A 16,823-nucleotide genomic window follows, 5' to 3' on the forward strand; every position below is an offset into this window, starting at 1 on the left:
CTATGAACAACTTGTTAATTTTAATTGTTATATTGGTAATAATATGAAGTATTGTACTGCTTCTTTAAACGAGATTTTGCACCTAACAACTTTTGTATACACCGCCATGATGGCTTCTCATGTCAACACACACTCAGCGTGTAAATATGTAGCGGGCTTGTTGATCGCCAGTTAGCACAGCCATTCTCTAATGGAGTGAGCGAATCCAAAAGAGGATTTCTTACGTTTATATGGTTAGATATAATTGCCTATACCACTTAATAGCTTTAGATCGCTGCCACTCAATAATTCCTTGACACAGTTCACGTCCTAAGACATGCCAGGAGTACCAGGAATCACAGAGCGGCCTCGCTCTGTAAAGAGTGGCAAGCCGTTGCCTCAAGCTCACACTGTGCAGCACAGATCAGATCTGCTTATGGCGGAACAGGTAAGCTTTTGTTGTTAAATATTTTAGTTGTATTATTTATACTTAGAATTAAAATTGAATCAAATGTTGTGCTCTACTCAGTACTCAGTAGGCAGCAATAGTTTCCAACATAACACAACACAACACAACACAACACAACATAACATAACATAACATAACATAACATTAGAGTGATAATGAATAAAAAAATTGTGCAGCACATTAAATAGGTTATTCTGAATTTTCCATATGTAGGTTCAGACAGTAAGAGAATGCCAAAGTGCCCTGGAAAAAGCACTGGCCGAGTTTGAAGCTCTCAAATCCCCATCTGAAACAGAATTGGAATTTCACAAGACAGTGATTGAAGAAATGAAGAGAAAGGCAGAAGAAGCTGTGATGGTGTTACAAGTAATTTTTTTTTTCATTGAAATATATAATGAAAGGCAATTGAAATATATCATTGAGTGTGTGATTTGTTCATGGTTTCGTCTACAGTACTGTATGCCAGAGAGTTCCATTTTCCACATCTTTAATCAAAGACTACTTATTTTACTGAATGGCTCAAATTTCTCAAAGAGTAAAATATTTATTTATTTTGAACTCATTTTCAAGGTTGCCAACAAGTTAAACACGGAGCTTGCCTATGCACGCGTAGTGCTGCACAAAACTTTGGATAATGGTGGAGACCCTAATACAATCAGGAAGAGGATTACATGGATGGAAGATAAGATGGAAGCACTATGCTGGAAAAAAAGCCCAAGAGTATGTCTATGTTATTTTTACCTATAGATTTGAGAGGTCGTGTTGATGGGAGGAGGGGAGGGGGGGATTTCAGAAACAAAGTGAATTACTGTATAGCTTTCCCAAAGTCAGGTCAGCTTTTGTTGGACTAACAGGTATGTGCATAAATTCTGGAAGGTGAAATTCTTAACAAGTTTTGCGGCAGAGATTAGGGTTTTCTAACCCAAAGCTACTTTTAAAGGTTTACATTTGCCCGTTGGTTATGTGTACCATTTGAATGAAATTGTAGCCTCACAGCCGCAACCAGGTGTCACCCAGAAAAGAATTCCCTAGCAGTTTTCCATCCACACAAGAACAGAGAAATAGAGAGCATACCAGTGTTGGGAGAAATGATGCAGGTTATGTCACAGATTACAGCACAGCAAACACAATGGAACCTCGGTCAATGAGTGACACTGACGTTCCTGCACATCTTCCCACGTCCCAGAGACACAGAGAAGAGACACTTGACTCTATGGATCAAAACAGGAGTACCAAAGCTGTAAGGCATAAATTACCTGCCAAGAAGGAAGTAGGAAGAAAAACCCAGTTGATAGAGGAGCACAGTGGTGGCCAGGTGCCTCCTGAACAAGTCCTGTCAGTTGGTAAGTCTATTTACCTTTATTTTTTTTGTCTAGTCACTAACTAGGTACAATAAAGGGAAGTTTGGTGTAAACAGATGATAATTTATGGTGACTGTCCAACACATTTCTTACTTTGGCAAAGCTATAAACTATCTGTTTCTTGACTTGCATGATTTATTAAAAGGTCTGAAATTTTTCGAAAATATAGTTTACCAAATTTGTTATTTCAGAAAAACTGAAACCGTCACTCAACATACGTCGTGAGCAAACTGAACCCCTGTCCCGTCCCAGACCTGAGATGACACAGAGCTCCTTGTATCCTGCTAGTGCCCACACTAAGACGGCAGACCGCCAGATGTCTTTCTTGTCTTCAGAGCTAAGTGAAGGTAACCTTCACACAGCAGAGCAGATGGACAGGGAAGAAGAAGTTTCCTCTGGACAAAAGGTATGAAGCATGAAAAACATTTGTGTGGTTTTGTGGATTTGCAACATTCATTCAAAGAGAAAGTGCTCCATTTTGAATGTGTTGTTATTTAAAGCTCATATTGAATGATGCAATTTTATTTGAATATACCCCGAAGGCAATTAAAAAAAGTATCAATAATGATTAGTTTTTATATCATATTGGAAATATTGATTGTCCATTTATCCTTGATTTCCCATACTTATTCAGCTTATAATAATTATAACACTGTTTTTAGCAAAGGTTAATTAAAGTTATACGTAGTTCATTGTGTTTTGTTGGTCCCAATGATTTTTTTCTCTCTCTTTCTTCTAGTCCCAACACCAGGAACCAAAAATTACAGTTGACTCTAGGAAAAGGTTTAAGGAGGAGGACCCAAAGGAGTCTGAGAGGGAGGAGTTTGATGAAGCTGACACCAGGTCGGGAGATGAGGGGGGCGACAGGACACCAGTGACCCCTGTCCAAGTGTTCATGACAGAAACTCAAAGGACACAGCTGGCCTCCAGGGGGACACAGGGTAGTAGAGTGACCATACAGTCACCTAGCAGAGAGGGAGGAGGTGAGGATGAAGCCTTGGGACGGGGACGGATCCAGAGATATTTTCTGACAGTCTTCCAAATTATCTTTATTGATCCGTCCTCCATTTTTGACCGTCTTCCAACAGAAAAAAATTAGATACCCGTCAATGTAAACTTGAAAATCTGACCGTCTTCCGGAAAGACCCAGAAGATGCCCTAAATCCACCCCTGCAGTCTGTGTTTGTATAATGATGATTTATTAAAAGAATACAATCTAAATATTGAAGTTTTTAAACTTGTATTTTATTGAAAGACATATATATATAATCATTGAATTCATTGTATACATATATTAGAATCAAGTACATAATTTTAGTAGAAATACTTGAACTTTAAAGTATACAGTAAATTTCACCAATGTTCAAAGGGAATATCACATAAATTAGGATTTAAAGCATCATACATGAGCCATGGAATTGATTTATTTCTTGTTTTGTTATTATGTTGTTATTGCATGTTTAATTTTCCCAGGAGCTGAATTATCAGATCAAAGTATGCTGAAACATGTACAGAGCAGTTTTTAAAAGAATTTTTATACAATTAAATTTTCTTAAGATGGAACATCATTATATTCACATGCACATTTTTCTTTAGTCTTTCCACTCAAACATAGTTGTAATTCTTTTCCAGACACAAATGGAGAGCAAAGTTTTGCACAGGATTCGGATGATCTTGCTGGCGCTTACTGGGAGTCTGAACACCATAAGTTTGACTTTGGGGACTACTCTTCTGTCCTGTGTGAGATGGACCCTCTCTCCTACCACCAGCTGGGGCTAGCTGTCCCAGGGACTTATATAAATGAAAGTAGGTTGATAGGTAATGCATGAGTTCTTATAAATTATCTTTGTTCAGTGTCTGAAATAACATCATAGAAACATTTGAAAAGATACATCCTAGAGGTCCATGTTGCATAGATAATATTTTTGAAACAAAGATACTTTATACCACTTAATATTTCAGTTGTTGAGTCTGATATAACTGTTCCCTGGAGGCCTAAAAATGCTGCGGAGCTACTAGATATACATGTAAGTCATTGCAAGACTGTGTGGTGTTGTGAACAATGTTATTCATTCTTATCTTATTCTTCCAAGAATTTAAAAATAAACAGTCTGTACGAGTAGGATTTAATGTTTTGATAATAAAATTGGTTTTTGCCAACAATTAGTCTCATTTACGTAGATGAAAGCAAGAACATATATGGGTGAAAGAGTAACGTAATCAAAGTCAGTTGTCTGACAAGCTGTGTCAGGTAGTTTTTATAAATGAATAGAGCATAGCCCTGAGGGAACTACAAAGAAAGGTCCCACTGCGAGAAAATGGGATACCAGACGAAGATTGTTTCTTAACAAGGAGATGGTCGTGTTGATTGCACAATGTGTACTAAAAAAATTCAGGAAATAAAAAAAAACCCTTGTGTGTTAATATTTGTACTTTTTAATTTGAAGCCCTTGCTACCAAAGGTTTTGCGTCATGACCCTGTATTGCATAGCATCAATACAAAATATGTGAGTAAGGAGCCATAAAGAAGTGTTGCTATTTTGCAGGTTTTGCCTTTAAAACATATTAATTTTGATTTGGTTTCCCTTTTTCTGAATGAGGTTCAATTACATTATTATTATTATTGTTTATTTATTTATTATTATTATTATTTTGAAAATTAATTCTTTCCTATGGATCCTTTAAGTGTGCCTTTATTTCATATATTTTCAGACACCATTGCCCTGGTTAATGCATGAATGTGCTGTTACCCATCCTTACTATTGATCTTTGTAAACATAGAAAGTTGCTTAACATTTTACTATTTTTTTTGTCTACAAACAGTGTGTGCTGTGGTCTATGAGACTATATTGTGATCACATATAATTATTTTCTTATTTTCTTTGCAGAATAATAATTTGTTGAGTGCTATGGTTATGCAGTGCAACAAAGCATTTTGAAGATGTGTGTGTTTGTGTGTGTTACTGGGACACGGTAGTGTTTTCAGAGTTAATGCCCAAGTACCTCAAAATATATGTTATGCTATATTCTCTTACAGGAAATTGCATTGAACAAGTTGTCGCTGAGGATGCACAAGATGTATGAGAAAGTCCATGATGCTGCCATGTTATCTGTGGATCCCAACTTCAAGAAAGACATCCCAGTTGAAAGCACATTCCTCAAAAATTTAGATCGTAAGTTTTTTTTTTTTTTTTGGAAAGGTATGAACACGTCAAATATTTGGAATTTAGGTAAATGATAAAGAGAAAATGCTTTCCACATCTGGAAGTTGCACCTGATTTTTGTTTGAGTGGCATGAATGATATATATATATATATATATATGCATCCCACAAATTCTTTTGAAAGTTGAGATATTATAATTCCTAATGAACAGTTTTGTACCTTTGATTACTGCAGACCATTGGTCATATATATTAATATAGATTTAAAGAAAGTTATATATTATGTGATTTTATATTTTAGAATTCAGCAGTAGGGGTCAAACAGCTGAATCAGTAAAGGTAAAGTTTGTGATAAAATTACCCATTAAAAAATTTAGATTTTAAAGAATTCTTTTGATTTTGTATAATTCACCCATTTCCAGTAATACTTGTGTTTACATGAAAGATAAAATACATAAATAGATGTTTATTAAAATGGGGCTTTATTTGACTTTTTAAAAGCATTTTAAAAGCTGTGCACCCAAACTTGATCATTATGTTTCACTTGTGTATTTTCAGTTGCCAGGAACGCAAGCCTCTAAAAACAACAGTCATTCTGGAGGAGGTGACAATGAGACAACTGTCAGCTTGCCACCTGTCAAGAGAAATAATGAGCATATATCCAAGGAGAGAATGGGGACCACAACTTCTCACAGGATTGTATTTTACCCCAACCCTGTCACCCCACCCCCTGTCCTGCCCATTACCAGAACAGTGAGTATACAAATTGGATGTTATCAATAGTGCCTCAGATTATATTTTAATGTAGTTTGCTGTTGTAGATCCAAATTTTTGCTTAGGGGATAGAATCTAGATCCAGAATTTGACTAAGGAGATAGAATCCACATCCAGAATTATAACCAGTGACCTGTTTATCTGTAAGTGTAAAAATCATTTCAGTTTTTTGGCCTGTTGTATTAGTTATTATGATATTATCAATCAGTGATTATTGTAATGCTTGGTGAGACAATTTAAATACACATGAAAAAGATTTTGAGTTGTGGCCAGCTCGTACAGCTAGAGTAATGAATAAGAGATCTTTTCTGAACAGAGATACTGTGTTGCCACACACCCTCAGAAATGTTTGTGTTGGAGTATCAGTTTTGAATGAGCTTGCAGTTCATTTTTGCCAATTTTGTACTCAATTCACTGTGATTGTTTCACCGTCAAATTCTCTAATGCCCTCTCTGTTTTGTCATTTTAGAGTAAAGACAAGGAGTACCCCCGCCTTCCCAATGCATTCAATGATATCCACTCTCCCAGAGAGAAGGCAGAGAGAATTGTAAACCAGGGAAATCTCTTGGAGAAGACCAAGTTCAGTCTTTACAGGGCCAAACCCAAGTCCAAAACGGTGTCATCTCAGAATGACACAAAGGGTCTTATGCACCAGCTCACTCTAAAGGAAGTGCAAAGGAAAGGCGCCACAACACCTGCGTAAGTCATGGCTATTACTTACTGCACTAGCTGGAGCCATATCCTAAAAGTTCAAAGATTTTTAGGAGAAGCTATGGTTCTTAGTTTCGACCACCCTGTTTTGATACATGTTTAATGGTAAATGAGTAGATATTTGTTTTCTTTTTGAGAAATAGAAATAGAAATAAAAATTACAGAAATAGAAATATGAAATCATGAACACCAATATCCAGGGAGTTGCACACTACCAAGCAAAATGTTAGTGTTTGTTTCATAGTTTGAGCATAATAATGTATGTATTCAAGGAGATGTCCATTGTCAAACTTTCCTGAACATTTTTATTTTTTATTCATATATTTATTTATTAGTACAGGGAAAAATTGATGTGAAATAATGTAGATCTTTGATTCCTAATATTTTTTAATAATGCAGACTAGTAAGGGAAAGAGAGTTAAAAAAGGTGGTCTTATGGTTAAATTTGCAGAAAATGAATCAGAAACTAGCTAGTTATTTATTTAATCTTGCCAGACAAAATAAGTACATATCATACACTGGATCTTCTGTGTCCTGTGTATATAAGTTCTAAATTTGAGAACTCATATGAATTATCACAGGAGATAATTTATAAATCAATTTTGTTATTCAGTTCCAGCCGTTCAGTTTCATTTAAGGCCATGGCAAAGCTAGCAAGCAAAATGGGAGGTGGAGGTGAGTCAGCGGTCCAACTGAACTGATATAAAAAAAAAGACATTTAAAAAACTGTGGCTGATTCAGTTTGGTGTGAAAATCACTTTTTTGTGTGTTTGGCTGTTCCTTGCACATACTTTTTTCTCCTTTGCATGGATAAGCATTTAAAAAAAATTACTGCCTTAAATATTGTTTGTTGCCTTTTACTCAATACTGCATAATCATTTTTTAACTTGCCCACCCATCTCCAGTCATTCTCCAGCCCCTCCCTTTTCTCCAAACCCCAATACCAAATCCTTTGAGGCAATTTGGACTAAATCCTTTCATCAAATTGCATGCTTGATTAAGTACTTCATTTTTTTAGATTTAACAACCTTCAGGCTTGAATTATTATTGAAAGTGTCTAACATAGATTAGATTTTGATTGTTGCATGCAGAAATATATTTTACTGAATTAATGAGAATTTCTTAGCATGTAGTTTGCGAATGGGAATAATTGTGTTGCAAAATTTGTAAGCTTCAAGTGACATTTAATCCTCCTCATCATCAATCAGTCTTCTCAATACATCAGAAACTCTTCCCTAATTGTGCCATTACATTTATGTATTATTTTGTAAAAAACTGAATAGAATGCTTTTCCATTCAACAGATTTTCCTTTTAATATTTAGAATCACAGTATTACTGAGCTGTCTTTTAATCTTCCATTCACAGTACATTTTAGTTGGTTTTATTTTCATATAAATTTTTAACTTGATATTTTCACTTTTACTGATTCATAAAAATACATATCACTATAGATATTATAGTATGTTTCACAGTTCATAGACGTTTTTGTCACACACTCATATATTTTGCACTGTTTGCTGTGCACCTATGTGTATGAATAGATGACATAGAGCTCCCCCAATCCCGCTCTACGTGTAACATGTCACGAAGGCGCAGTCGGCAAGGTGGACCAAGCCAGGATGTTTCCATGGCAGAACCTGTGGAGACATGTGGTCATGAGGAGCAAGAGGAAGAAGGTATCGGTATACTATATAGTAAACATTTTACCCTGTGGTAGATAAGCAAAGTGCTGGTTGAGGTATGTTTTGAATGCATGGCATGTTGTATATGATTTACCAGTTATTTTATAGTAAGATTTTTAACCCTCATTTCTGACCAGTATTTTGCAACTGGGTTTACCAAAGCAAACCATGGTACCTAAGAGAATTTTCCACTTGGACAGTGATTTGTGCTAGCTGTCATAGAGATTAGCCTTATTAATGGGATGTTCTTGCCTTTGCGTTTCTTACGAGTGCATATATACTGGCACTAGTTTATTCAAAGCATGAAATACAGGTAAAGTAAAAATAGGAACCACCCCAACAGTTAGAATTTAAGATATGAATAAATGTTTATTACATGGGTGGGGAGGGTTGGGTATGACAGTTTATAATTGGTTGTATAACATTATAATTATCCTGATGCGTTTGTTTCAGTCAGTTTGGTAATTAACCTTGTTAAGCACTTTTAGAGAGCTATTGCTCTCCGCTTGTTTATTATCTATTACTCTATCATAAACACAGTCACCAGTGCAGACTCTGTTTATGGTAAAATAATTTCAACTATGGCAGTTAAAGTGTCATTTAACATTTCACTGTTCTTATTTTATTTTCATGTAAAGTTACTTTGGTTACATTGGTAATTTCCTATAAGCATGATAGATGAAAATGATTTAATATTCGAACTGATATTTTACCTCAGACACATAGCCCTAATTAGTTTTATTTGTAAGCATGATAGATGAAAATAATTTAATATTGCAACTGATATTTTACCTCAGACACATAGCCCTAATTAGTTTTATTTGTTTTCAGGGACTTGGAAAAAGATCAAGCCTAAGTCAGGTCCCTTGAAACACTCAGGGATCAAATGGGAAAGAGTGAAGGTAATTTAAAAGCTTTATGTGACTGTACATTCATATGGTGAGAGCAGAAACAGTTTTTTTCTTTCAATGAAAAATGAAAATTAAAATCTGGTACAGGACACTCACAGTAGAATGGTATGGGCTTTAAAGCTTTGTCTATATCCCTTTCCTTTTACCTTTCTTCCAGGACATTGTCCACAACAACCTGACTGCCAGTCACCCAGATGAGAGAAAGGATGCCATACAGGTAAGTTTTGATATTATTTTAATTCCCAGGATACATGTTATTGGACACACAGGTTGACTTGTAGTGGAAATGGGGCAAAGTTTATGTTTTAGTAACCGTAGAATGATATTTAAACAGATTTTGCTAATCAATTTAATTTTGATTATTTGTTTTGGTCCTTAGCACTCAAAGGAACATGATTCTTGATTCATATGCTTTTTTATGTTTATTGGTTGAATAATTGGCTGAATAATTTCCTGTCAGTTATATTTTAGGGGGATTGTTGTTTGCATAAAATATTATTCATGTGCATGCATGTTGTGTCTGTGTTTATAAGGAGAGAGGATGGGACACACATGCCCAGCAGCATTCAAACTTTTATTTTTGCAGAGGGGCCTAACACTCAGCTTGTTTCATCTGTTTGTGAAATAGTTGAAATTTGCTGGAGGTTGCAGAAATATTTTGAAATTCATGCTTAACAATAATTACTTGTCACTAAGTATCCTTCATCCCAGATTAACAGATAGAAGATTTTTAATTTGCTTTGTCACATAATTACTTATTTTTCATATAAGTTCACATAAACAATGTTAATAAGCATCATCAGTTTCCCCTATCCCAGATTAACAGATAGAAGACTTTTAATTTGCTTTGTCACATAATTACTTATTTTTCATATAAGTTCACATAAACAGTGTTAATAAGCTTCTGAATCATCAGTTTCCCCCTATCCCAGATTAACAGATAGACTTTTAATTTGCTTTGTCACATAATTACTTATTTTTCATATAAGTTCACATAAACAGTGTTAATAAGCTTCATCAGTTTCCCCTATCCCAGATTAACAGATAGAAGACTTTTAATTTGCTTTGTCACATAATTACTTATTTTTCATATAAGTTCACATAAACAGTGTTAATAAGCATCATCAGTTTCCCCTATCCCAGATTAACAGATAGAAGACTTTTAATTTGCTTTGTCACATAATTACTTATTTTTCATATAAGTTCACATAAACAGTGTTAATAAGCTTCATCAGTTTCCCCTATCCCAGATTAACAGATAGAAGACTTTTAATTTGCTTTGTCACATATTTACCTATTTTTCATATAAGTTCACATAAACAGTGTTAATAAGCTTCATCAGTTTCCCCCTATCCCAGATTAACAGATAGACTTTTAATTTGCTTTGTCACATAATTACTTATTTTTCATATAGGTTCACATAAACAGTGTTAAGAAGCTTCCTGATTTAGATGTTAAAGCAATAAAGTGTGTCGGTTTATATTAGCAATTAGGCCTGTTGAAGAGCGGTGATACCATGGTGATGTTTGCACTGAAAGAGAGGCTGGAAAAGGAAGACGAGCAGGACGATGTGAAGTACGAAGCCACCAAGGCACTGGTGCTGCTAGGTGAGAAAATTGCATGTGCCAGGCTGTGGTAATGCAAACAACTTTACAAGAAACATTATATAATTCATAATTTAGAATATAATACAGGTTTTGAACTTAGTGCAGCATGCAAAGAGAGTCTGAGTTGATGAGGGGTTCCTGAAATCTCATTGTTACCTTTAATATGTTTTTCTATTCAATCTGGTGCAGCCTGTTGTAGATTTCCTTGAATGTTTTTTTTTTAAACATTACAAACAAACTTGTTATCAAGCAGTTTATTCATATTCTTGTCCTCAGTCCATTTAGTTGCAAACTTTTTTCATGAATTTATGTTTCCTTTTCCTTGTGCTTTTTGAGGGAAATTCAAAATTGAGTTCAGTTTGCATAATTAAGTATACTGCCTTTAATGTTTTCTGATTTTTTTGTGATTCTTCAGGTTGTTGGGAAGAAGATGTGGTTAAAATGATTGTTAAGTTTTTGGTGTCGGGGAATCAGGAAACAAGAAAAGATCTGATACGTGCCATGATAAATGGACGAAATGTACAGTTTGTTAATAAGGTGATTTTGAAAAGATGCTCTTTTGATTAATTTTGATTTTCAGTTTATAAACATGGTAATAATAGCACATGGTAGTTTAGAAAAGTTATTTTCATGAAATTTGACAGAAACATGGGATGGCATATTGTAGATTGAACCAAGGCTTTTAAAGTCTTGAACCTAGATCAGCTTTTGTTTGTATTGGTATTTGGGCACACTGATTTATATTACACAAACAAGTCTTAGGTCTTTTTTTTTTGCATAGTTATCATTTTAATTTACAAAACTTCAAAGTAATCCATACAATTATAAAATCTTGTTAAAAAATTTACAGAAAATGGAAGTTTTTCCCATACTGGTAGAAGTGCTGAGTCATTTCTGTAAGAACCCAGACCCCTGTGACCCTGTTGCCTTTGATGCCTCCCTGTGCCTTGGTAAACTGTGCGTGAAGGAAGAGGCAGCTAGGACAAGACTGCGGAAGACTTTATTTGAGACTAAGGATACACACATCAAAAATCAGGTAGAAGAGTTATTTTAGAACAAGAAATCTGCCAGATATCAGAACTGTGAATTCAATGTTTTTGCTGGCAAGTTCTGAAAAGTATTGTTTTATGATGTTTCATGATGCAAGGTTAGTTTCTACATTAAAATGTTTTGCAGACAATGTAATTGCTAACACTTAAATCTGAAATAGTGGAAAAAGAAGTATTCTGGACCAAGCAATGGGCCAGTGCACAGTTTGATTGCATGAATTTGGTAGCATGATCCTTTAGAGAGACATCATTGCTCAAAATTGAAAATGAGTCAATACTGTTTTAACACTGGTCTCACCCAATTAGTCAGACATTAGCAATGAACCATACTTTCCAAAAATGTAGTCTTTTTATCATGAAAGAAAAAAAATCACTTTCAAGAAAGTGAGACTCGAGAAGTTGTATGTTACATTTGATCAGTGAATGAATTAAAGAAAGACATTTTTATTTACAGTTATTAACATGGTGCACACATTTTTGACACTTTTAACACAAAATGTCTGAAGCCTGACCACCACATCAGTCATGGGAGTTTTATTTCCAAATGTACCTTCCACTGACATCAGATAATAAGTTGATCATTCTTATAATATATCTTTCAGGCCCTGGACATACTGGTAAGACAACTGCATGAGAAGGATTGGGCCATCGTGAAGGCAGTTCTAATGCAACTGAGGCATTCTCCAAACTGGAGGCACAGAGCAGAGGCTGCCAAACTCATTGCTTTCCTGGGTAAGACTGCCCACTTGTGTTTTTTTCTGTACATTTTGACATTTACTTTATTTTGTGCTGTTTACTTTTTGGTTTTATATGTCTAACATAATTACTTGAAAGATTTTTCAATAATGTGAATGATTTCAAGACGCACTTATATTGTTTATTGCAAGAAATAAGTGTACCCACTGATTATTCCCTGTGTGTGTGTGTGTGTGTGCATGTGCATGCGCATGCGTGTGTGTGTGTGTGTGTGTGTGCACGCACACTTTCACACTTGTAGAAAATGTAAACAGAATGCCTTTTTATCTGTTTATGGTGTGATTTGTGATACTTACAGGTCCAAAAAACGTCTGCAAAGAGTCAGAGGTAGAAAAAGTTTTTGCCCTGTTGGAATCCAGACTCTGGGATGACCCAGTCAAGGTGAGAGAAGAATTTGTGCTGAAATTGAATGTTCTTTACAGAAGATGCATTTAGTATATCCTGGTGATTATCTGTAATGGTTAACTTTCTAATTAATAAATAAAAACTGAAAATAAAATAAAATTATCTGATAACACACAGCTATGTTTACAAGATTAAATGCAACAAACTTACAGAGAGCATACTTAAAGAACGCAACATTTTTATAAGATATAGCAAGCACTTTTTTTACATATTTTATATCCATATTCACACAATATTTGAAAACATCATGGTAAATAATGTTCCAGAGTGTGCGACTTGAGATCACGAAGGCCCTTCAGGCTCTAGGCATGTACCAGAGGGTGTGTGACAGGGCCATGAAGTAAGTGTAGTCACTTGATGTAATCACTTGATGTAGTCACTTGATGACTCCAGCATTGTAATGTAATGATTGGTTGCTGCTGTCCTCTAATATAGAGATACAATTGCCATATAATAAAACTACTATTGAAATATTCATCAAAGAATATGTATTTCACTGCCACTTCTCTTAACTAATAGTAGCTTTCAAGCTTGATATTCACCCTTACAGTTGTATGTACAGTCACAAGGGCGACTCAAAGGGTGCATTCCCAGAGATTTAGATCAATCCAGAGATTTAGATTTAGATCGACCTAACTCCCTGGGGGTTCACACTAAAGTGCAGTCAGCCGAGCCTGCACCATAGTTAATTACCCCCTTACAGCTTTTAGTAGGTGGGACAGACGCTTAAGCTGGCTAAGCTGACGGTAATCTAGTGAGACTCTCCACAGGGATAGATCAATCTTAAATCTATGGGAATGGGGTCTTAGTCTTAATGAAATATAGGGTAGCTGGTCTTACACTGCATTAAAAATGGAGGCTTTCATGTGTTTTGATGCGTTTTGTTTATTTTTCAGGCATCTTGATAGTACTGATGAAGACATAAGGTCACAAGCAGTGATTTCCCTGGTGAGAAAATTTTAAATTGTGATTTGCATTCATTCATTAATATATTTTCCTGGATATGTTAGTTTTCATCAGATACAGAAGTAGAAGTTATTAACTTATTAATTAATTTGTTTATTTATTTATTTTATTGCTATGTTTCTAGTAAGCAAAGGTTTAGTTTATTTGCATGTTTGTTTGTTTATTGATTGTCATAAGTTGCTTATTTCAGGGAGTTCTTGGAAAGAAGGATGAAAAGACAGTCAGAATACTCCTGGAGATGCTGGAGCTGGATTCCAGTGAATATGTCCGTCTCATGGTGAGTCTTGATAAATAGGCATATACACATCCTCTGTCAAATATTAATGCATACACATGTGTAATTATATGCAGAGAAATGCTCACACATATGTACACTAGCACGTTTGCCCACCATATTCTTCTTGCATGCGCACGTGCACGCACACACTCACACACACACACACACCAAAATATCTGTGACTGTATCATGTTTTGATTGGTTTACAATGATCAAATAAAATAAGAACTTTTTGTGTTGTTTCTTTTCAGATTATACGAACATTTGCAACAATGGGTATCACTGACAAGAAGATAATACGAACTCTGAGGGAACGAGAGAAGACAGAGGGCGTCCTTGGCAGGTGAGATTTAAAAACCAAACAATGATTTTATGACCTTTTTTAAACAAAAGTGTAATTTTCCTGGAAAAAAATACCATACCATATTGTAAACTGTTAACAGATTTGCTATCCATAAACCTGTTTTCGAGTTTTCATTGTCTGAGTTTTGAGTACTTCTTATAATAGAAGCTCTAGTAGGTAGATGAATTTTCCAGGTATGTTTTTCTTTATAAAGGTCAAGCACTCTGTTATGCCATTAAGAGTGTTGAACATTTTATTTGAAAACTGACAGGCTGACCTGGATATAAACAGACTTATAGGCTGACATATAATGTATGATAGTTCATTTATATAGTATTTCTTTCTCAGTTCTAAGGTAGGATCTAATTATTAAATGCTTTTTAAAGCATCAAAATTATAATCATCTGCAGAAAGAAACTTTTCTAACATTTGGATAATTTTCTCTAGTGCCAGAAAGGAACTTGAGGTGAAATGGTGTAGTTGTTCAATGTGTAACATACTCAATGTGTAACACACTATTGTTTTAACTGTGTATCTCGACTAACAGCTGGTGTTATGTTTAATTTTGATATATCTACATATTGTTAAGTGTGCTTTTATCAATATTTTGATTTTTTTTTTGTATATAATGCATAAATCTTCGGTAATTTTTTATGCTTTGAAAATACTTGTTTATATTACCTGATGTAATGATTACATGTACCATACGTAAGGGGAAAAATCTATGTAGTTGCTGTTACCTGTAGTACCTGTAGTACATAATGTAAGAGGGTTAGAGTGATTATGCTATTTTAAAGGGTTATGCAACAGTGCATAAAAATTGCCCAAAACATTATTTTGTGCACTTTTTTGTGCATAATGTTTGAACATTTGATGGCTTTGCTGCCTTTTTTCCTGTATGGTGTCTGTATATTTGTCAGTTTTGCTGTCTAGTTAGTAAGCATACTCTTTCCTTTTCTAAATACATAATTTGAAATGATTAATCTTACAGAGTTCTTTTCATTTCCTGTTAGCATGTACAAATCCCAAATATATATTCTTTTTCAATTTTCAGAGAATCTACCAAAGCGCTGAAACTGCTAGGAGCAAATCCCACCGTCTCAGCAACAAAGGTGATTTGAGGGCAAGATGTCAGAGTAAGATGGATCAACCTCTCTGGTTACTTTGAAGGCTGATCTTCAGCTCAAAGTTGTAGTTGCATATGACTGACTGGGAGCTTTTGTTAGGGGTGCATGTTCTTGATCTCATCTACTAGTAGACAGCACTTCAAAAGAGCAGACCCAAGAAAACCAGAATAAAAATTTCTTTAGAAATTAGTAGCAGTACCCGATTCAGTAAAAATGTCTTTTCCTCTTTTCCTCTTGTCCTGAAAATGTTATTGGTTATGAAGAACTTTCTGAGATATATATCCACAATCAAAGAGATACATTGTCAAAACAACAGCACTGAAAACAGAACTTCCATCATTGGTGGAAATAGTGATCATGTCAACTTACAGCCACTGCAACCCATCAAATTGTAAACTCTATATGAACTATATTGTTATGTTATCTGAAGGAATGTTAGCTGGAACAACTGGTATTTTATAAAAATATTTTGTCTTACTAGATACAGTATACATAGTGGTCCACATCATGAGACATCGAAAGTACTTTACTGTAAGTCAAAGCATATTGTAGGAAACAAGGGCTGTGAGGATAAGGGATTGATACTTTTTTTATAACTTTTTTTTAATCACTGAAAAAACAATGTTCATGTGGTGAGTTGCATTGATCAGGTTCTATTAACTTGAAGATAAAGATCATGTAAAAAGTACATCTTCTTAATGAAGAAATGTTATTTAATTTTAATGCATGGCTACATTTGCTGTAAATAAGGTTTTCTCATGTACCTGAGATTTTGTAATGCCATAAAATGTGATAGACTGTGAAAATAAAGATGTTGGTGGGATTTATTTTGTTTAATTATTAAGCTTTATTCAGTGAGCATAAAAGCATAGTAAATACAGTAGTGTATATCTTTATCTTCCACGTTGTTATTTAACCCCACAAGTTTTTTAACCCCTCAAACGCAAATACATATTGTAACTGTTGAACAATTGTTTGTTTAAAAATAGAAAAGAAAGGAAAAAAACAATGAGATATAATTATATATATAGACTTGACATTTAATATGGAATATTTTTTCCAAATCATAATTCATTAATTTTTTTCCCTATTTTGCTGACTGATAAATAAAAATAAGGATTAAAATTGCGTTTTAATAACTTTTAAATCTCTTTGATGTCATTGTGACATCAGTTCATTAATTGAATTTGCCAGTGAAGCAAACAAAAATGCATTATGTATTCTAAGTCATACAAAAACGAT

At 34.6% G+C, this 16,823-nt stretch overlaps 1 protein-coding gene across 2 annotated transcripts; it reads left to right on the forward strand.

Annotated features, from left to right (window-relative positions):
• The first annotated feature begins 84 nt into the window (after nt 1–84).
• LOC106165723 (uncharacterized) lies at nt 85–16,404 on the forward strand. Of its 2 annotated transcripts, XM_087005031.1 has the most exons (26): nt 85–427; nt 662–814; nt 1,019–1,168; nt 1,437–1,791; nt 2,001–2,215; nt 2,549–2,792; nt 3,442–3,615; nt 3,772–3,836; nt 4,847–4,982; nt 5,274–5,311; nt 5,531–5,725; nt 6,216–6,445; nt 7,071–7,132; nt 8,000–8,134; nt 8,972–9,042; nt 9,209–9,268; nt 10,538–10,658; nt 11,074–11,195; nt 11,509–11,694; nt 12,310–12,439; nt 12,762–12,844; nt 13,135–13,208; nt 13,765–13,816; nt 14,025–14,111; nt 14,363–14,454; nt 15,509–16,404. In XM_087005031.1, the coding sequence occupies exons 1-26, from the start codon at nt 317–319 to the stop codon at nt 15,573–15,575; spliced, it is 3,408 nt and encodes a 1,135-aa protein (XP_086861157.1). In that variant the 5' UTR covers nt 85–316; the 3' UTR covers nt 15,576–16,404. The 2 variants fall into 2 exon arrangements, with proteins under 2 accessions (XP_086861157.1, XP_086861158.1); XM_087005032.1 differs by lacking the exon at nt 8,000–8,134.
• Nucleotides 16,405–16,823: the final 419 nt, after the last annotated feature.

This window comes from Lingula anatina, chromosome 2, assembly GCF_051362555.1.
Source record: "Lingula anatina isolate TDL-2025a chromosome 2, LinAna3.0, whole genome shotgun sequence".
Taxonomy (NCBI): Eukaryota; Metazoa; Brachiopoda; class Lingulata; order Lingulida; family Lingulidae; genus Lingula; species Lingula anatina.